We start from the raw sequence: 22,472 nt of genomic DNA, 5'->3' as shown, positions 1-22,472 counted from the left end.
GCAGCCCCCTAATTAGGAGGCCCTCCAAAGATGTCGTCGTTGATCCAAATCGAAAGTGGGGCCCGCCTCCTCCTCAAATACGTGCGTAGAGGGGGCGTGTGCATGGTGTCCCTATCAAGGCAACTGCTTCAAAGAAAAATCCCTTGATTGGCCAAATGATTGGAATCCATTAGCAGTTTAACATTGGTTTTATCCCAGTTTGAGATTGGTGGACTTGCTTTGATCCAAGCTGCTTCCTTTATTTTTTCTTTTCGTTTCTTTTCAAGAAAATTTTACTCGGGCAAAAAGTTGTGGATGGAACAAAACGGTTTCAGTTTTCACATAGTTTTTGGATCATGATGCGATCCAAAATATCATTATACTCCCATATATTGAAATTTGGCATGCGTCCAAACAGACCATCTAGAGAAGCAACAAAAGACATTTTAAATTTATATATAGAAAGAAATGCAAAACATACCAAACTGTTCCGCAATTTCATTCCAATCAAGCAACACTTCCTCCTTTCCAAAGCCTCTCAAATAACAGAAGAGCTTTCTAGCCAAACCATCATCACTCCCCAATCTCCGGCACAAAACAGGATATTCTTTCCCCTCAGGGATATACTGATAATACAGCCTATTCCACAGAAACAAAATTTCAAATAAACAAAAGAAAAGCAAGGAAAGTAAATGACATTGCTATCAAGTTACAAACACGACTAAAATTCAAAATATCAATTCCAACTCAAATATAAAGGCCTTGAAAGTTTCACATATCGTAAACAGAAAAAAGGTGGGTCACTCTCAGTAGTGCGGCGAATTGCAGTTAGTGGGACCTTTACCCCAGATGGGGTACACCACAGTGATAAAAATTTTAAAAAATAATAATAATGATTTTTATTTTTTAAAAAAAAAAAACATTCATTCAGTGGGTCACCATGAATGGACGACGCACACAAAGCTCACTGACTAGATGACCCAGAAGGCGCCACAATGGCCTGCAAAGAGACAGTTGAAAGAGGGACCACTGAATGTTCGGCCAAGAAAAACAGTGGTTTTGTGCAACTAACAACAATACAGCTGGGGCCAACATTTCCATAATCAAGACCATTCATCTAGCGGGCTCTGAAATGATGGTTGGATTTATTTTTAAATTTTTTCTTGTCAAAGAAGACTGTTGTTGGCAAACCCGTCCACTTCCAAGCCACCTATCAAGATTTCCGACAAAACCTGTTTAGGCAGGACGTGGTCTGGCAGATGACCCCAACACCAGCCAGCTGGTTGGTGTCAAATTTTTGTGGGCCCCACCATGATGTATGTGTTTCATCCACGCCGTCCATCCATTTTGCCAGCTCATTTTAGAGCATTAGCCCAAAAATGAGGCAGATCCAGAGAACAAGTGGACCACACCACAGGAAACAATGAGGAGAATGATATCCACAGTTGAAACCTTCCTGGGGCCCAGAGTGATGTTTATTTGTTATCCAACCTGTTCATAAGGTCACACAAACCTGGATGAAGGGAAAACATAAATATGAGCTTGATCCAAAACTTTTGTAGGCCCCCAAAAAGTTTCCAACAGAAAGCGTTCAACTGCCAATGTTTCCTGTGGTGTGGTCCACTTGAGCTTTGGATCTGCCTCATTTTTCTGTTCATGCCCTCTCAGTGATCGGAACTGTTCATCCTGTGAGCTTTGCGATGAATGGTCCACATTGTAAGCATTGCATTGATCAGACCATTCTATTCTTTCAATTATTAGTATGATATTAATTGTTAGCATATTTATTTTAGATCACTGAAAAGGTAGGGCGCACCTTTGGTGATCCAGAGTCCAGACCATTCATCTGTGGTCCTCATGATGGATAGGCTATGCCTAAATGGAAAAGGTTTGGCGGGTGACCCCAACACCAGCCAGCTAGCTAGCTGGTGTCCAAGCTGTATGGGCCTCACCATGATGTATGTGTCTTATCCGCTCCGTCCATCCATTTTTCAGGACTCGAGTAAACAAGAAGTCCCGACAGACTACAATTTCAGGTAGTCCCAAGGACTACTAAACCGGATTTCTACATCTTTCAAGGAGAGAAAAAGAAAGACTAATTAGGGTTATAATCTAACCATGGTCCCCAGCGCTCTGGAGGAGTACATATTTTCGGCGGCATTCGGCTTTTCATTTCTTGAAATAATCCCCTCCGGAGATCGCTGGTGTCGGCCATGAAGGCCTCAGCATAGGAATTCTCCTTGTTTAGGTAATCCGAGAGATCTGGATCGTTGGTGTTGGACATCCAACGGTAGGGATCTTCCCACGTCTTCCTGTGGGCAGAGAAGGTGAAGGGTATTTTCTTCGGGCGAGGTGGTTTTGAAGCTGGGAGAGAGAATAGAGTTCCTCTGCAGGAAGAAGATAGAGAGGAAATGGAGGAAGACATGAATGGAATATGAACGAAAGAAAGGGAGAAAAATGGTAGTCTTTTCAACATGGTGTTGCAGGAAGAGATTTTCTGAAAGCGAGGGATGAAGAGGAGTTGGGTTTATATAAATCAATAATTACAGGAATGCCCCGTCTTTTTGAAATTTGGCGGAATTCTCTTTCTTTTTGTATTGACCAAAATGTATTTGAAGGTGGATACTCCATGCCCCGCGCTAGACAGAATCGGTCCAGGCAGGGGTGTGTGTGGGGCCCACTGTCATGTATGGGTTTTATCCACGACGTTCATGCATTTTTTCAGATCATTATAAGGTATGAGCCCAAAAATGGGACAGGTACAATGCTCAAGTGGACCACACCACATGAAGCAGCAGCGATAATGACGCCCCACCGTTGAAACCTTCATAAGGCCCACCATCAAACCAGTTCATAAGGTCACACAAACATGGATGAAGTAAATAAACAAATATCAGCTTGATCCAATACTTCTGGAGCACCCAAGAAGTTTTCAACGGTGGGCGTTCAATCCCCACTGTGTAGTCGACTTGAGCCTTAGGTCTGCCTCATTTTTGGACTTGCATCCTAAAATGATATTTAAAAAAATGGATAAACGGCGTGGATAAAATTCATACATCATGGTACTGCACTGCCACTGTTCAGTGATCCAAACCGTTCACTTGTTGGGCCCTTCTCCATCAATATTAACATTGCAAACGAATGGTTGAAAGTAAAGTGTGGTCAAATGGTCACAGAAACAAGTCCAATTGATGGGCAGGATGGATTTGAGAGATGAGAGTGGACGATGAAGAAGTGGGCCCTGTGGGCACCCAACAGTGGCTCCAAACGGAAAAGGCAGCTGATTGCATGATGAGAGTCTTGGGACTAGTCTTGAAACCATGTTCTGGAGACACTGTCGTTCCCTTGTAATGTTTGAGCTTTGAACTAGGAAGATCCAGGCTCTGTTCATGGGCATTCCATCCATCAAATGTTCGAAATCTCAATGACCCATTAACAACTTATCAGCATAGCATGAAGGACCGTTGATCATGACCATTCACCTGGTGGGCTCCACAATGGTGCCATCAACACCACCACCACCACATGCAATTTGACAATTTAAAAGGAACATGGCCAATGGTTCGCATCGAGTGGACCAACGGAGAAGTTCAAAACCAGACAATTAGTATCATCCAATAGATGATTATTTCAGAACCAGGCCATCTGCTAGGCATTGGTGAGTCAAACAAATATAAACATCCACCTCTCAAATGAACAGATGATAAGCAAGATTTTCTGAGATTCTCAATATCTGCTGTAGTTTACCATATCCTAATCCCACTAAATCAACACAATTTGGGAGTCAGGCCCATCCATTGTGAGGCCAGCCAGATAAAAGGTCTTTTTTTGTTTTTTTTTTACACACGCACACACACCCCCACACACTCATGCTAGTGGAATTTCACCACCTATGGGTACTCGAACACTTGACCGGGAGTTGAAACTCCTGGGAGTCTACCACCCGAGCAAGAGCAAGGACCCACCAGAAAAAAGGTCTTGATCATCATATACAACAACGCATATTTATTATCTCCACCATGCAACAAGAGTTGTAAGGAGCAATTGCACATGATTAGTTTTTTTTCCTAAACGATGACCCCATGTTTAAAGACATCAGAAGAGTTTTCAAGAAAAAGGACATTTAGGGCTTGTTTGGATTGAGGATTACCATAGTAAGATATTGGAAGAGTACAATGTTATTAATTCCTTTACCTGTGTCTTGAAAACATCTGCATTTGACCATGGGAAAATCATAATAATAACAAACTTTTTCATTACTTCGATGTCAAATCATTAAATCCATAAACATGTGCCTTTTTTTTAAATTTGACTACATCTTAGGCCAGGTTAAACGGAACCCGATTGACCCAACCAGGGTTTGGGCTGGGAATAATCTGATGTATTTGGGTCAGATCAGGTCTCACATAAAGGAATTTGAGTTAGGTTCAGGTTAAGCACCTCAGGTTGGAATTCGGGCTGGGTCCTCTTGAGGTTGGGTTGGGCTCAGGTCGACCCCCAACCTGACACAGCACCCAAGCCGCACCCCTAATTCATCGTATACTGTTGAAGAGTCACCACCATACACAGCCAGCCAATATCTATTTATCAAAAGTAAAATGGAAGAACAAGGGATAAAATAAAATATTTAAGGGAAAAAGATAAAAGAAAAAAAAGACAGCTGTTCTTATACAAAGGCTAAAAATAGGCTTCAATCCGAAGCAACAATGAAATCAGTTTATACACAAGAAACTAAACTCCCTACTGCCCCTCCATTCAACATGAATGATAAATTGAAGTAAACAGATCTGAAATTCTAAATGTTCCAAGTACCCCTGAATCAATGATGGCGAACATTACCGACTGCTCTTTATTGTCAATGAAATACAATTCATGCGTTCGCTGCAAGGTCGCCCCCTTCTAGTTTTCTTGGACAACAGTTCAAACCCATAGGATAACATCGATCTGCATGGTTCCAATGGTTGGCTTCTTTGACTATTTTGGTTTCTCATCATCATCCTGCAAGTGAATGGAAGTTATCAGACAGACCTACATTTGTGATTTCTCTGTTTTTCTTTTCTAACCTTTTGAGCCATGTGAAAGATGTGTTCAAACAGGTATGATAATCCTCTTTCGCAAACAATGCGCAAGCTAGGCAAAACATGTGAGATCAGGGGACAGAGTGAATAAACATTGCACCAGTCCACATTCAGCATACGTGCCGGGCCCATCAAATGAGCTAATGAATTATATAAGCCAATGTGTCCGTGGTGAGCCTGCCTCATGAAGAGTGAGAATCGTGAATGTGTATGCCAATTTCACACTTGTGCCATGAAGACAATGCAAATATCCTTCACATTTCTCAATTTCCTTTTATCTTTATCATGGCATGGGTAGCCGAGGGGTATAGACTATAGAATGAGAAACCGAGTTAAAATCCCATTATCATGCAATGGATCATAACAGCCAGGGGCCAACATAACAGCTGTTATCAATCAACTTATTTTAACGTGTAACAGGCGTTACAAACTGACATATCAGGTAATACAACAGCCATTATGGCTGTTGTCAGCTGATATACTTCTTTTTTTTTTAAATACCATCATCGTCGTCTAAGCCTCATCCTACTTAATTGGGGTCGGCTACATGAAAATTTTAATAATAAGTACATGAGAAATCCTCCAGGCTCTCAGAGAACCACTAGTCATCTGGCTCCTAGTTGCATTTGTTCACTTAGACAGTCCCATCGATGAGTCAATGCATCCTTGATTTGGCCTTACTCTCTAGCCATCCTTTTCCAAGTGATGGGTGTGCCCCAATACCTTTATAATGCTATCATAGTAATCATCCCAGAAACATGATGAGTACTAGCTGGCCAACATTGTTTTCACGCTTTTGTGAGCCTACATGGATGCATTTAGCTCAATCTCAACCAACACAGCATGCATGGTAGAAATTGGATGCGTGCATGAATGTCAGCATACCATGCATGAGTATGCACACCGAATGTGGATGTAAGATACAAATGCAGTGGATGTTATTAAGTCAAAGGAAATTGATATCTGCCCCATCCTGATTGATAGCAGCACCCTTTTCTTCTACTTTTGGTTATTAAATGGTACAACTTTATCACATTGTATTCATCATTGTCATCTCACTTAAGCCTAATTCCAACTAACTGGGGTCGGCCACATGAATCACTTTCCACCATTCCACTATATCTAGGGTCATAACTTAGCACCCTGCCATGAGTCTGGAATATCATAACTGTCTGGATTATTCATGTTGGAAGTTTCGGCATAAGTTTGACACCGGCTGCCAACCTGACACAACCCTCCTTTATCAGGGCTAGGGACCAGCAATGAGATCATAAAACTCCCACAAGCGCGATGTAATAGACTATTACATAGGTTGATCACAAATCACAATCAAGCGCTACTAATAGGCTATTACATAGGTTGATTACAGTCAAGTGCTATCTAATAGGCTATTACATAGGTTGTTTACAATCAACAGGTTTTGTAGCATTGAATTGCTAAAAGTAAATTGGGATGGTGTAAATAATGGCTCCTGGAGTAAAATACTAAGCCTCTATAAAGGAGTGATATAATACAGTTCATAAATAAGAATGTTATGCATTGATCAAATGCACGTGCTATAACATAACGGACTGTACGTGTGAGCCCACTATTCAATTTACTCATGCAGCTAAACATGGCCTAAATATGACAGGCTCTAGAGCAATTCGTGCTTACCGAGTTATTCACTATGTTGTCCAAATCATCATCAAAAGCATCATCTCCGTCGTCTGAAAAGCCCAGTGCATCATCAAAACATTCAAGTCATAAGTGACAAGCAAATAAAAAGCTCAGAAATGAATATAAAGGGGGGAGAGAGAGAGAGAGAGAGAGAGAGAGAGAGAGAGATGTTTCCGTGCTCTTAGAGCACTACAAGTTAGTCCTACTGGCTGTATCAGTTCAGTTAGACAGTCCAATGGATTGATCTGAAGTCTGAACTGTCTATTAAATCCATGCAAAGATCATGGTAATTCGATGATCCAATTCATCCCCAGTTTGGCCTTATTTTCTATAGCCATCCTTTTCCAAGCCATGAATAAAATGGCTACAGTTCTTTAGAATCATAAGCAATCCATGATGTCTCTAGCAAATAGATGCATCAAATTGTTGACTAGACCTAACTCGTGTAAATGATATTGCCTATCCATGCTAAAGATCATTGATCAAATGGTTAATATTTGTCACATTTGTGTGATGATTGCATGGTTGCCCATGAAATGTGCCAGACCTAGTGAACAGTCTAGATCAATGGATTGGATAGTCCAGTGTCCCAATGCAATTAAATGCAACTAGAAGCGCAATAACTTAAGCGCTCTGAGTGCACTGGAGCATTTCTCAAAGAATATATATATACATATATACATATATATATATATATATATATATATATATATATATATATATAAAAACTAAAAATGGTTAGTGTAAGGGAAATAGAGTATAACAAGTGAGAAAAAATAAAATATTATTAGAAAAATGATTACCAACTGCCCTATGCATCATGAATTAACTTTAGAAATAAGATTAAATCAAAATGTAGAAATTAAAAAGTACAGTTACCTTGCAAAAAAATGTAGAAATTAAATACAAGCAAATGACTCTTAATAAAAGAAGTCTATTCTTAGAATGATTACATTTACTTTAGTTCATTTCTTTAGCATACAGATAATTGGATACCAGCCAACCCTGCTGGTTTAAAATACCAATAAAAGAACAAGAATAATAATAAATCCAAAATAATTGTTTGTTACCAAAAAAAAAGAAAAAAAAGAAAAGAAGAAGAAGAAAAAAAAGAAGCAAGTATGATTTGTGAATGATTTGAAGAGAAAAGGAAAAGATCCACAGCTTGGGACCAAAGAGTTTGATTGTCGGCCCTTCATGGGTGTGTCCAATTGGGAACCCTACCTGTCTAAAGCAAGGTAGGTTTCTAGCAAAAGAGGGGGAGAAATCAAATTGTGATTTCCAAGAGGGAATGAGGGATGGAAAAAAAATGTTGGGTCCCTGCTCAGGGCTCAGTGGTTGACTCTGTAACTTTCAACACCGAGATCATGGGTTCAAGGACCCACGTGGTGGTGTGTCTGTTATAAAAAATAAAAAGGAAAGAAAGAAAGCAGGGGGGGGCGTGTGCGGGTGTTACATTCTCTAGTCTGGCTGGTCTATTACCCCAAAACCAAAGCAGTCTAAAATTCCAGTTCCAGTTCTAGCTGAAAAAGTTGAATGGGCCAATCTATTGTGATTTTACAAGGTTGACCAAAATATTTTTCCATATTTATCCAAGCAGGCCTTTCACAACAAAGGCAGGAATTATCCTGCACATCAGAACCTAACTCTGGAGGTTCTATTTTCTAACCTTCATGCATGCATTTACTTGATAAATGTAAAAATAGCATACTATATGTTATTTGGAAATCATGAAACAAGAACAAGACTAAACGTTTGTTGAACAGGCTGAGGCAATGGGATTTTTATTTTATTTTTGACCAATCATACAACAGAGCATTCTAACCATAAAAACGAATAACTATATACCTGGGCCTTCATCACTGCTTCCAAGATCCCCCAAAAGAAACACATCTAAGTCTTGCTCGGTAGATGCAGATGTTGACGTCTTACTTGGACGGCTTGTTTCCGTCATCTCAGGTTTAGAAGATGTTTTTGGGATTGAATCTTCCTTCAAAACCTTATCTTCTTTTTCACTTTCTGCTGACTTCAGCTTATTAGCCTCCTCCATATACTGTTTCTCGAAACTACATGGAACCAGAAAAAGGAAATATCACAGAGGGACCTAAGTGATATTTTCCAGCAATAAATATTGGATCTCTTTCAAAACAACTGCAGGCCTTAAAAGTGAACATAATATCTCAGAAAATGAATAACATGTGAATATGGCATGTCAGTAAAATAAATCTAATAGCTAAGATCTTCACTTAAAACACAAAAGAAAAAAAAAAAACTTCCCCTCTTTTTATTCTTTTAATCTAATAAGTTTCAAATACAGACACAACCTATAAACAATGCAGATGCAATACAATCCACCAAAACATTGTCTGAAACAAGGCAAGGATGGCAACATCAACCGCATGAAATGTCAAGCCAGAGCAGTTTACTGTTAATAACAGAATGAAGAATCTATGTTGGAAAGATAAGTGACTTACGGAGCCACATGCGTGTTCACAATTATAAAATATATCCTCCAGAATTTCCTTTCTTTCATATGTCGTGGACACAACTCATATCTCAACTTTGAAATTTCCTGCGATAGCAATCTCATCAGAAAAGAGGTTTAGCATGCAACGAATTGTCCTACTTGGCGTGGCGCATCTGATGATGCAACCAAAAGTTTGAAATAAATGATGCAATAATAAATCTTCCTGACAGAACAGGGACATTTATGCAGTGTATGGAGATAGAGTAATTTACATTGAAGAAGAAGAAGAAAGAGAAAACCATAGTTCTTAATATGTACAATTTATTATGCAAATGCATCTGGTACTTCTCCATACGGATAACAACAATGATATTCACAGGCAGATCTATAGAAGTTGATATTGGGGAAAAACAATCAAAAGCTAAAAGCGGAGGACCTCCTCCTATAATAATTACAGGTCCTAATGTTTAAGTAGGTCTCCATGCTAGCATTAGCATACACATTGAGTAGCAAGGCCCCAGCATGTAAAATTTTCAAAGAGAAAACCAGCTTCTTTTTTTCATTTTCCTTTTCTTTTTTCCCCCTTTTTTCTTCATTTTCTTCCTTTTTTTGATAGAAACAGAGAGACCAACAGTTTATCAAAACCAGCAAAAAGAAGAAAGCATCAAAATGAATGAACCTCTCGTGCGAGGAATGCTCATATGCAAAGCACACTGTGCAGCATACATAGAAAAAATTGGCAATCGGAACTGTTGTTATAGTAGGCCATCACACTATAGATCATATCCCAAAAAATAACAAAAACAAAAGAAGGGGGAGGGAGTGGACTTACACAGCCATCCAGTAAGTGACCTACCAAGGGAACAGGGAGAGAAGTGGTCCACGTTAAAAATTTAAAACTCACAACTGGATGGGTCAGAGTTCGTCCAATCACTGCAATTTTGCCTATATAGCCCATCTGCATGGTAGCCCACCAGATAAACAGTCCCAAGCACCAAGTTTGCCATGTGCGCCTCGAGGAGGGAACTGCATAGTATTGTGCAGCCAGTGCTGCATACTAGCATTCCTCCATTGATAATGTAATTATGCATGTATCAAAACTAAAAACAAAAAGCGAATTCAAATATGTCTGGAAATGGAGTACCAGTCTGCTTAATTTCCATTTTATGCCAACCTGGTAACATTTTGATTAAGACTGACACATCCATTTTGAAGAAGTTCTATAACATGACTTCCAGTACTCATGGGTCAGGGCATATATTCTACCTTCTAGCACAAACAGAAAGATGCATAGAAGCACACAACAAGAGCATTCCAAATAAAAACAGTAACTCCAAATTACGCATATATCCATTTCCATTTTGATCATCATCATTATCATCTTGGATTATTGACACAGTGAGAGGAAAAAAAAAAGGAACACTAAACACATAGGCAGAGATATTTTGACAGAGAAGCAGACCGGAAGATGGTGTAATAAGGGTAATCTGTTATCACTTATTCACCCATTTGGAAGAACTTTTTAACGCTATTGGGAATTAGTTGGGTAATGTGCCTCATTGTATAGGGGATTTTTTCTCCATTTGGATTTTCACTTGATCAGGAAGGAAGAGAAACGATATGGCGTCTCTCTCTTCTCACTATCCTTTGAGCAATCTAGCTAGAGCGTAACGGCAGGTCTTTCAACGGGCAAGTCAATGTCCCCAGAGCAGGCATTCCACAAGACTAGGTGAATGTTGACAAAATGGGCTAGAGCCACTTTCTAAACACGTTTAAGAGTAGCCCAGTGGAGTTGTTCCAGGGAAGTTGGGGGGTCCTTCCATCTCTGTATTAGTCCGATGATTTCTCATCATCCTCTTTGTATCTCTGTTTTCCTCTCTTTCTAGGGAAATTTTGAGTTACAATTTTATTTTATTTTTTGAAAGGGGGTAATATGTTATTCCTCAGCTCCAACTGCTAAAACTAAAAATTGCTTGAAGGAAATGCATAATCAAGTCCTGCTGACAGTCGAGGTGGCAATTAGTCAGCTTCAGGTTGGGTCACGGTCAGCCCAACCCAACCCATTTACTAAATGGGCCAAGAATCTGGAGACAAGCCCAACCCATCGACCCTGGATGAGATGCCCCAGGACCTACTAGCAGATTCATAAGCCCAGGCCCAGGCTGTTTGTATTTTAAATATATAAGTAAATACATGGGTAAGATTCAAACCCAAGGCCCCAGGCAAGGTTCAATGTGTTGTCACCATAAAAGCAAAAGCCTGAATATATGCATGTCTGCATTGGGATGCGTGTGCACATGCACACGTGTTAAAAATTTGCATATGCCATGTATGTTTGTCTATGCGCGTGTAAAGCGTATAAGGGCAGTTCGGGTCAGGCAAATATCAAACCTAGTCCAACACATTCTTCTAAACGGTCCATGTTTTCTAACATTTACCCAACCCAAAACCTGATAAGCTCGACCCAGATCCCTGGTTTAAGTAGGTCAACCCAACCCATTGCCAGACCTAGGTGCAAGGCTGATAAACTGCCATGGGGAATGGTTAAAGGTAATATATAAGAGATGTGGGGAAGTTGAAGATGCATGGAAGTCTCAACCAAGGCATAAACTGAAATTCTCCTTGCAAGTCATGGACCCTTATATCCTCTATGGTGTTAAGGGAGAGTATAAGCTTTCCTTTTTTATCAGTGAGAATGCAAGGTCTCCCTGCATGGATTTCAATGCAGTTTTTGCCTTCCATGGTTTATTGGTTTCAGTTGTGATCCCAATCATCTGAATATCATGGTTTCAGATGGGGACCAAATTAAATGATGTGCCTACCAGAGAAAAGTGGACTATGGGTGGCCCTATTCAATTGAGGAGCCTATCCAGTGCCTCTGGAATATGGACACAAAATTTTCATACCTCCAGATCACTTACTACATGTGGCACATGAGCATAATCATCCAAACCAGGCATCCTGCAGGATCTGTAATTGATTGGCCATTAAAGAATATTGTTTTGATTGGAGTAGCCTAACCATCCAATAAACAGACCTTCACTCAGTACACACTGAATGTGAGCCATTGCGGATTACTGTCTTCTAGTTTGTATTGTCACCGATTAAAGAGCTGGGATTGTCCAAACAGTCAATTTTGGACAATATTCCGTGCAATATTTTGCCTATAAAAAAGAAATGGTTTTGGTCGAGTCCATGTATGCCATATGTGATGCAATGACAAAGAGGAATGGCACCTCTGTAAACCTCCCATGCCTCAAGAGGAACTGAATCTGGTCTCATTCAGTAAACAGATGAGATCAGCCTGTGTTTGAAGCCTCAGCTATTTCTTTGCAATAGACATAAACAAACTCCACATGGTTGAATGTTTTGCCTTTGAACCCAAAACCATTTGTATTTGTTTTATATTTTCATATTTGTTCTACAAAGATCCCTCAGTTCAAATATCCAGTCTTTGAATGTTCAGTCCATGCTGATTCCATTTCTATGTGACGCAATGACATGGAGGAATGGCACCTCTGTAAACTTCCCATGCCTCGAGAGGGACTGAATCTGGTCCCATTCAGTAGACAGATGAGATGAGCCTGTGTTTGAAGCCTCGGCTAATTCTTTCCAATAGTCATAAACAAACTCCACATGGTTGAATATTTTACCTTTGAACCCAAAAACCATTTGTACTTGTTTTATATTTTTATATTTGTTCTACAAGGATCCCTCAGTTGAAATATCCAGTCTTTGAATGTTCAGTCCATGTTGATTTCATTTCCATGTAGCTACAGATGGAATGGCCAATAATGGTGGTGATTTTATGATCTTACTAAAGACTAAGAATCAATGCTTACCTTCCTCCATTCTATAATGAAAATAAGATGGTTCTACCATTACCTTCGATTGCCTGTAACGGTATGACCTCACTGGATCAAGCACTTTCTCGTTGTTTTGACATTTCGCATGATGGTTTATTATCACAAGCCCTTTCCAAAATGTGATTTATAACCTACTGCTGCAACCCAACCATGGATTCAGACCACTGATTGCATGATAATCAAAGCAATTTCTTGTAAATGATGACTGAATATTCACCTCTTGGCAAACAGCTAAAAAGCACTAAAATTTGTGCTTATGAATTTCTTGTCACAAGATTACAGTCTTGATCAGATGCCCTTCTGTCTGCACATTCATGCTCAGTTCACCAAATTTATGTTCAACGAGAAATTCAAATAATTTGATTATACTCTTTCACAAACTGAACACTGAGTTTGTCAGTTGACAAAGACGTAATTGAAACCCTATTTATGTTGATACACTATTTCAGAGCGCCATCAACCAAGCAGAGAAAACTCACTAGTCACAAACAACCCCTAGATGTGAATCCCTAAAATTCAAGTAAAACTCAAAAAGAAGGGGACTACCTTGACAGTTGAGAGAACAAGAGTGGCATGCCTTGCCTGCCATTCTGTTAGATCCTGCCGAACATTTGAGACTGTCGGAACATTTGATATCTCTGGTTCATCTACACAGCGAACAGAGCACACTTACTCCACCCAGTTCAAAGTAATAATTATAACAAGAGTCTCCCTACGACATATTTGTCTCCATATTTATCAAAGAAACTCTGCTAAATGACCAGCTGTTGCATTTTTCTTGCACAAAATCTGCATACAGAAAATAAGAAGAGGAAAAGGAAGAAGAGAGGGGAGGAAAACCCAATACTAACATCCTGAAAAACAAAACATTTCCAAAATGTAGATTTTGAACACTCCACTGTAAGAGTTTTTTTTTTTTTTTTTTTTTTTTTAAAATTAAGTAAACCTTCATGTAGTCAACCTCCAAAACCCCAAAGAAAATGCATCAACTTCCAGAACCCCCTAGAATAAATAATCAAAGGAATGCTTCAATGTAATTACAGAGTAAACCCATAAACAGGGTCGAATTTCTCCAAAATATCAAGTACAGAACTTCCACACTAAGACATCCACACAACTAAAAACAATGCATTCCCCAACTTGCATTATAGACTAGTACCTCTATGGGGAAAGCAACAAAATTTAAAGAAAATTAGACATACCAACTTCCAAAAGAGCATTGAAACTAGGGGAGTTATTTGATGCCCTGAGAATGTGATGATTGATATGCAGGCACGCAGATATTGTGCACTGGGCATGCATTAATTCAAATTAAAAAGTACACATTGTTGGACCCACTAAGGATAGATCATCATTCCAAAATCAGGTTGATGTACATTTCAAACTCAGATTAATGGGCATTTGTTGGCTGAATTTGGGCTGTTGACTATTTTCAGTTTCAACTGTCCATTAAATGTTACCAGTCGGTATCATTTTTGTTTATGATCTATCTAAACAAGGGCTGATGAATTCAAGGATTCAATTCGAGTTACTTCAATGCCACGTGTACAGTCTGTGCCTGCATCTCAACCATCACCTGCTGGAGTATCAAAGTTTCTCTAAAAATTATCTGAGGAATCTATTAATGATAAATTCTGATCCAACAATAATCTTCCATATATATATATATATATATATATATATATATATATATATATATATATATATATATTTGTATCACAACATGGATGTTTCTATAGTATCACCAAAAGTATTTATTGCAAACGTTACCAATATCGATATGACACAATAAATTTTGATATTTTGAATCTTGCTCCAAACTACCTACTGTTGAACCTCTATACCAGGAAACACATGCACCCAAAAACATGATTCTCAAATGCAGGTTCTTAAAAGACACTAGTTCAAATAAATAAATAATATGGAACTCTATAGAAAAAGAAAGTAGTGATGGCCAACAATCTTAGATCCTATTCTAAGTATATGCCTGTAAACACCTAGTTTCCTCCCTAGTCCTAACCCGAGCCACCCAACCAAACATCACCAAATCAGGCACAAGCCTCTAGTTCACAAAAACATCTCTACTTTTGGACAAAGAAGTGGATTCACCCACACCCCTCTATAAAAACACTCAAATGCCTCTAGAATTATGGGAACAAAAAATATCTCTTACAACTTCCCTACTCAAAACCCCAAGAGTTTACAAAGCCCTCATAAATTCAAAGCCTCCAAAACCATCAAATATTTTTCCTTCATTTCAAATCTCTTCACCAATTTCTCAGCTTGTTATTGCGCCCCCACCAGGGCAAACCAATACACAGTGGCATCCTCAAAGGGTCTTCACAGAGGACTTCTGAGGCCCACCCAACATCCACAACACAAAAATTCCTTCAGAGCTACTCCTGGATCAACGAACAACAATGGAAGAACTCTTGGGAGCCTTTTAGTTAACCATTTATTCATTTATTTTATTCATCTGCAGATTTATCCGAATTGAATTGCTCCATTTCAGTTAGCATTTTGTGAATAGATCATTTTGTATATTAATTTATCTTGTTGTTGGTGTTAATTTGAACTAGAAATAATCTTATCTTATTATTCAGAACTTTTCACAGTTCGGTTTTTTATTCTTAATTAGATTACATATTACATTCCACCTGTGGGAATTGTGTGCTCTCATAGGCATAAGTTCGACACTGGCTGCCAACCTGACACTGGCTGCCGATCCCCAGCCGGATAAAGAAGGGTTGCGTCAGGTTGGCAGCCAGTGTCAAACTTATGCCATAACTTTCATCATGAATCTGACAATATGACATTCTAAACTCATGCTAGGGCATTCCCTATAAGCGATGCACTGTGTCAGAACCCAGGTGTAACGAGAAATGAGCAAGGGTTTGCAAGGGCATCCCCTAAAAGCAACCGCCACAACAACACCCGATTGTTGTAAGCAAGGATTCACATGCCATTCTAGACGCGCATGGGTAAAGAAGTTAGTCCAGGAAAATAGGATTCGTCTTGCCACATTCGATATAGGAACACTGATAGGTAAGAGTATAGAGTTAGTAGGTACGATAAAATGAAGGAGAGTTAACATAGCTTGTGTTCAGGAGACCAAGAGGAAAGGGGGCCAAAACTAGATAAATTATTAAGATGTAAACATTGGCCTATAGGAAAGGACAATTATTTAAATGGGGTAAAAATAGTGGTAGATGACGATTTAAAGGAGTTAAAGAATCTCCAGAACAGCTATAAAGAGAGATCCCCTATGCAGGCAGTAATAATATTGCCGCCCACAGTTAAAATGGACAATTTTCTCCTCCATGTGGTGAAATTGCATGTTTTACCACTTATTAAAGCCATCCCACGATGCCTCGTGGCTCCCAGCCAATCAGATCATTACACATGGCATATTTGCCCTTGAAGTTACTACTTATTACCAAAAAATCAGGCCACTTCCTTGTAAATAGAGACCCAATCCCTCATTTCTACAAGACTTGATTCCTAGCAATTGAGAGGGCAAAGGCTTGTAGAGAGAGTTTTGAGTGAGAAAAGAAGAGTTTAGAGAGAAAGAGGAAAAGGGGGGGTTTGCGAGTACAAGAAAAAGAGAGTGTCCACCCCATCAAAGCCATCCATCCCTACCTCCACAAGTGATCAAATCATCCCTATGGTTCAAATCAGCGGAGTACGGCTGGGGTCCGAGATCTACAATCATCTCCTCCCAAGAGGAGTATCTTCACTCTCTTTCCCTTTTACCATACCTCCACATCCACAGACAGCGATCTGGGCACCTTTTTTTTAATCTTTTACATCTCACATCCTCCCTCTCATACACTCATCATAACAAATATTTACTTATCTCTTAACTTTCTTTCAATGGCCTACTATCTCCTTGAATTTCCGCTTAGGTGAGACATTCCGAACTCCTTGAGTGTGGTTCAAGTAAGTAGTGGTTCACTAGTCGGTTTATGATGTTGTCAACACCCGGCTAGTCAGTTGATATCAAAACATCCAATAACCCAAAAATCCCTAAAATTCCTAATATCCTGCAAAGTACAGACCATACGCAAGTACAGGTGGAGAATGGTGCCTAACCCATTCCTTCTATGTAACTGAGGTCCTTACCTAGAATCTCCGCCCGTAAACCATATCCAAGAGTCACTTAATTGAGGAGTCTCCAATTCTCAAACCCAAGGTGATTCTACAGGTCCAACTGATCGTAGATTCTAGGCTCTCATCGGCTAGTGGCAACTCCAAATCCATCAATATATCATTCTTAAGCCCATACCACGTCTGTTCTAAAACCACGATCCAGGAACAAGCCACACCACCAAGTGCACGCGCCCACCCACGGAACAGCAACTAAATTGATTTCTTTCTACTTAAGAAACAAAACGATCGACATATAAGGATTGCGAGGTTATACAAGGCGATAATTTGACTGCACAACATAGGTTAATGGTTATAGATGTTACATTAAGAAATGGAAGAAAGAGAGTGGAATTAATAGGCCTCCAAAAACTAGGTGGTGGAATTTAAAAGAGAAAACGATATTTATAAATAAATTAATGGAAGACGGAATGAAGAATGTCAAGGAAGAAGTAAAAGTTAACTAGAATGAGATAGTTGAGTGCATTAGGAAAGTGAGAAAAGACGTTTCAAGAGTATCTAAAGGGAAAACCAATCATATAAGGAAAACAGGTTGCAGAATGACGATATATAATTATAATTATAATTATAATTATATATATATATATATTCACAAGAAGCATTCATGTTTCAAAGCCTAGAAAGGGATTAGAAATGAAGAATTTTTTTTAATAATATAGAAATGCCAAAAATATTGCTAAAAAAGTAGTAAGTGAGGCTAAACGTAAGGCTTATGATGATCTTTATAATAGATCGGGGACGAGTAGGTGAGAAAGATGTCTTCAAACTTGCAAAGAGAGAGAGAGAGAGATAGAAAAGACCTAGATCACGTCAGATACATCAGGAGCAATAACTGAAGGGTACTAGTAAAAGACAATGAGATCAATAAAAGATGGAAAGGCTATCTTCAGAACTTGTTAAATGACAACCACTCAGAAAGCATAGGGATGGAAGGAATCATAAACTCAAATGGCATTGGAGACCACTGATACTTTCATAGGATTTGGATATCTGCAATGAACGAAGCTTTGAAGAAAATGAAAACGAAAAAAGCCCTTGGACCAGATGATATACCAATAGAAGTTTGGAAGCGTATAGGGGATACTATGTTATTTTGGTTCACAAAGTTATTTAATAAGATTGTAAGAACAAAGTAAATGCCAGAAGAATGGACAAAAGTATCATGGTACCTATTTATAAAAATAAAGGACAATACAAAGAAGTACTAACTACCGTGAGATTTAAACCTATGAGCCATACTATGAAACTTTGAAAATGAGTAATTGAGCAAAGACTAAGGCATGAGATGAATGTATTGAAAATCAATTTGGGTTCATGATTGAGAGGTCTACCACCGAAGCTATTTTCATACTTAGACAATTGATCGAGAGATTTAAGGAGAGGAGGAAGGATCTCCACATGGTCTTCATTGACTTGGAGAATGCATACGATAAGGTCCTTGGAGAGTTAATCTGGTGGGTGTTGGGAAAGAAACGAGTTTCAAGAGGACACTCACATGATTAAGGATACGTATGTGGGAGCGGTAACAAATGTGAGGACCACCAAGTATATTCCCCATTATTGTAGGCTTGTACCAGGGGTTGGCATTAAGCCGAGGTGTTCCGTAACAGTAACGGTGGCCGTAACGGCCACCACCGTTACCTTTACGATACGGGACAGAACGGTTGTTACGGCCCCGTAACGACTGTTACGGTCTCTCTTTTTTATTTTTTTATCTATTAAAAAAAAAACCCCAAAAAGCCTAATGCCTCGTAATGTTGATTAAGAAGTATGAAAAACCTATATATGTCCCGTAATAGACCATTACAGGGCTATTATGGCCTTTATAGGGGATATAACGTGTTGTTAACAACAATTATAAGTCATTTTTTTTCCATAACGGTTGTTACGGCCGTTACGACCCCACAACATGTAACGGTTGCCACCGTTACCTTTATGTAATGGCCTTTACGGCACACCATGAGCTCGTCCCTTTCTACATTAGTTATGGATGAGTTAAAAAGGCAATTGCAGGAAGTTATCACATGACGTATGTTGTTTGCAAATGACATAGCATTGATTGACAAGAGGAAGCAGATAAACATAAAGCTAGATTTATTAAGGAATCGTTTAAAATATAAAGGATTTAAAATTAGTCAGACTAAAATAGTGTATACGGAGTGCAATTTTAGTAACAATGGGAGTGAAAATGTGGAATTAGTTAAGATTGTTAACCAAGAAGTTTCCTAAAATAACCACTTCGATACCTTGGGTCAATAATTCATGATAGTGGAAAGATCAAGAAGGATGTTGCTAATGGAATTCAAGTTGGATGGAAGAAATGAAGATGTGCCTTTGGAGTTTTATGTGATCGTCATGTACCACTCAAACTAAAAGGGAAATTTTATAAGATAGTTATAAGACCAGCCATGCTTTATGGGATAGAATGTTTGGCAGTTAAGGAACAATGAGTTCATAGGATGAGTGTAGCTGAAATGAGAATGTTGAGATGAATGAGTGGCAAGACAAGGAAAGATAGAATTACAAACGAATGCATTCAAGAGAACCTGGGAGTATCAGTAATAGGTAATAAGATGAGGGAAAGTAGACTCAGATGGTTTGGTCATGTGCAACGGAGATCAAGAACCACACCGATTTGAAGAAGTGAATTAGAACAAGCTGAAGGCTCTGAAAGGGCATGGAAAAGGGCCAAAAGGGCATGGATGGAAGCAGTAAGAAAAGACTTGATGGCCTATGGTCTAATTGAAGGTCTGGCCCTTAATAAATGGAGTGACAGCATGCATGTAGCTGGCCTCAATTAAAGGCTTAGATGATGATGACATGATAATGACATTCAGATTTAACAGGTGATTTCAATTACAAGTTTAATATGTCAAGTCCAAAAGTACCAATTACTGATATAGCCTTGAGTTCAATTACATATTCTTGTTCTTGTCTTTTGAACCAATTTTTTGATATCTATCGATTCGTAATATGTTGAGATCTTCATATCCAATTGCTACCTTTTTGTTGCTTTTGCAATGTTTTGATTCATAGATCATTCTTATTTTCAATTTATGATCCGATTCGCAATCTTTACTTGATTCATTGATTCTAACCAATTTGTTGATATCTATCTGTTCATAATATGTTGAGATCTTCATATCCAATCCCTACCATTTTTGTTGCTTAATGATGTTTTGTAGACTAATCTTATTTCAATTTATGATCCGATTCTTAGCTTTACTTGATTCATTGGTTCTCTTTCTATTACTTTCAATTGATGACTTGATTCATTGGTTTCTATCATAGTCAGTTTTATTTTTATTTTTTGTTAATTTCCATAATTCTATGTTAATTGACTTCCATTCCTAGCTTTGAATTTAATTGATCTAACCAATCAAAATTTTGAACCAGAGTGCTGATTTTAATTGCCCATTTGCAATCAGTTGAAATTTGAACTTGATTCAAGTTTTGAACTTAAACACCAATTTCACTTGCCGATTTTTAATGCATCTAAAAATTTGATCCCAATCGATTTAGTTCCCTTATTTCTACTATTCTCTTTACACTTGTTTGAATTCCATCTTTTGAATTATACAAATCATTTTCTTTCTATATTGCAAACTCAATCTCAATCTGATGAGATTCATAGTGAATTTTTCTGAATAAACATTTTCATACAAAATCCATGATTCAGTTGTACTCCTCCGTAGTTGACTGATCCTTAAACTACATCACACATTCATTTAATCTTTATAAACTTCAGCTACTCGGTGATCCCATTGGCATGATTATACTGACCTTTATGATTATTACAGTCCACGATAATACTTTGCTCAAATTTCAGTTTGTTAGACTTCTGTAATATTGTTTCAATCACTAATTAACCATGTTGCTAAAGTTTTGTTAGGACACCATTATTTATCAGTTTAGTAACTCTTTCTCTTTCTTTTTTTTAAATTCTGATCTAACACATCTTTTACCTTCTTTGAGTCTTTGTGCATCATCTGCATTTATGATCTTAAGTAGAGATCTACCCAATTATCATTGTACTTCTCAAACACTACAGTTTTCAATGCCAATCCTCTAACCTTGAAAACAGACCAAATGAATTTCCTGAGCAGACTAGAGTACAATTTCGCTGCACTGGAAGGGGCATTTGCAATACATCCACAGTGCATCTGGCGTGCATGTACAACAATCCAGACTGTTTGAATCATGAGCCCCCACCGAAGGAGCAAATCCCAAAAGCCACATTCATCCCTTGTGGGTTTGGATTGGTGACCGTTCATGCTCGGCCGACCAGTGTGGTTACGAGCCATGCTAAATCCAAAATGGGACCCACGATTTGGACCGTCCAGATTGAAGTACAAAATGCCATAGATAGATCGGATTACCTTCCATTGGGAAATCCTGAAACGTGCTGATCGTGATCCCCTTGACGAACTCCCGCAAGTCATCAGTGATGCCGAATTTATCGAGATCTGACGGCTGCTGCGACCCGGTAGCCGAGTCCTTGGTCGAGATGAAGGATGGGATCTGCGGGGAGATCCCTTCGGTCAAGGACTTGATCTGATCGGCCCGCTTCAATGCCTCGATCTTGATCTGATCGGCTTTTTTCGTCGCTTCGGCTGCCAATTCCTTTGATTTCTTGGCCGTCTCAGAGACGATCTCGACCGCTCCTTTGGTGAGAACCTCAGATCGCTTCGCGGCCTCTTTCGTGATCTCTTGCGATCGCTTCGCCGCTTCCTCTGCGAAGCTTCTTGCTTTCTGCCAAAAATCCATTCCTGCGGAAAATGAGAGAGGGAGATTACAGTGTCCGGGCTTTCCAAAGACGATTTTGTAGAGAATGATTGCTAAAATGCGCGTGAGGGAGATTTTACCGCTTGAATCTTTAACCCTCTTATGATTGAGTGTGCAACGTGGCTGTTTCTTTCCTGACCGTCTATTTCTGGTCATCACTTGAAAGATTGGAATTTTCCAATCTGAGAGATATGTTGTTAATAGACTGTCCATTGCGGATTCCATCAGATGAATGGTTTGGATCACGGATTAATGGGACCATCTTTCAGAAACGCTCAGCTGGACGCTTGTACGATGCTTACGTGTCTAAAATGCGAGGGGAGGAATACGGTCGTCGGTCGTCAACGGGCGCGGATTAGGTACCACCCCCGCCTGTTTCCGAGCTCGGAACAGGCAGGGCTCTGAGGGGCTTCCGTGATGTATTGATTTCATCCACACCGTCCATCTATTTTTCCATATCATTTTATTATG

At 39.1% G+C, this 22,472-nt stretch overlaps 2 protein-coding genes across 2 annotated transcripts in view; both read right to left on the bottom strand.

Moving 5' to 3' along the window:
* LOC131255693 (uncharacterized) overlaps positions 1-2,552 on the bottom strand; it is a 32,563-nt gene extending 30,011 nt beyond the window's left edge. Inside the window, exons 1-2 of the mRNA XM_058256481.1 lie at positions 2,097-2,552; positions 461-618 (exon numbers count right to left, since the gene is read on the bottom strand). Coding sequence (XP_058112464.1) covers positions 461-618; positions 2,097-2,455 — 517 coding nt within the window. The 5' untranslated portion in view covers positions 2,456-2,552. The remainder of the gene's footprint in view (positions 1-460; positions 619-2,096) is intronic.
* A 2,069-nt stretch (positions 2,553-4,621) lies between these two features.
* On the bottom strand, positions 4,622-22,063 carry LOC131255692 (uncharacterized). Its single transcript, XM_058256480.1, has 6 exons — positions 21,596-22,063; positions 13,596-13,696; positions 9,191-9,288; positions 8,565-8,782; positions 6,714-6,766; positions 4,622-4,977 (listed from the first exon to the last, which is right to left on the bottom strand). Exons 1-6 carry the CDS (start codon positions 21,981-21,983, stop codon positions 4,954-4,956), a joined length of 882 nt encoding a protein of 293 aa, XP_058112463.1. The 5' UTR covers positions 21,984-22,063; the 3' UTR covers positions 4,622-4,953.
* Positions 22,064-22,472: the final 409 nt, after the last annotated feature.

The sequence above is a fragment of the Magnolia sinica genome, chromosome 9 (assembly GCF_029962835.1).
Source record: "Magnolia sinica isolate HGM2019 chromosome 9, MsV1, whole genome shotgun sequence".
Classification (NCBI taxonomy): Eukaryota; Viridiplantae; Streptophyta; class Magnoliopsida; order Magnoliales; family Magnoliaceae; genus Magnolia; species Magnolia sinica.
The sequence above is the reverse complement of the archived record's forward strand: the minus strand, read 5'-3'. Positions and strand labels throughout refer to the sequence as shown.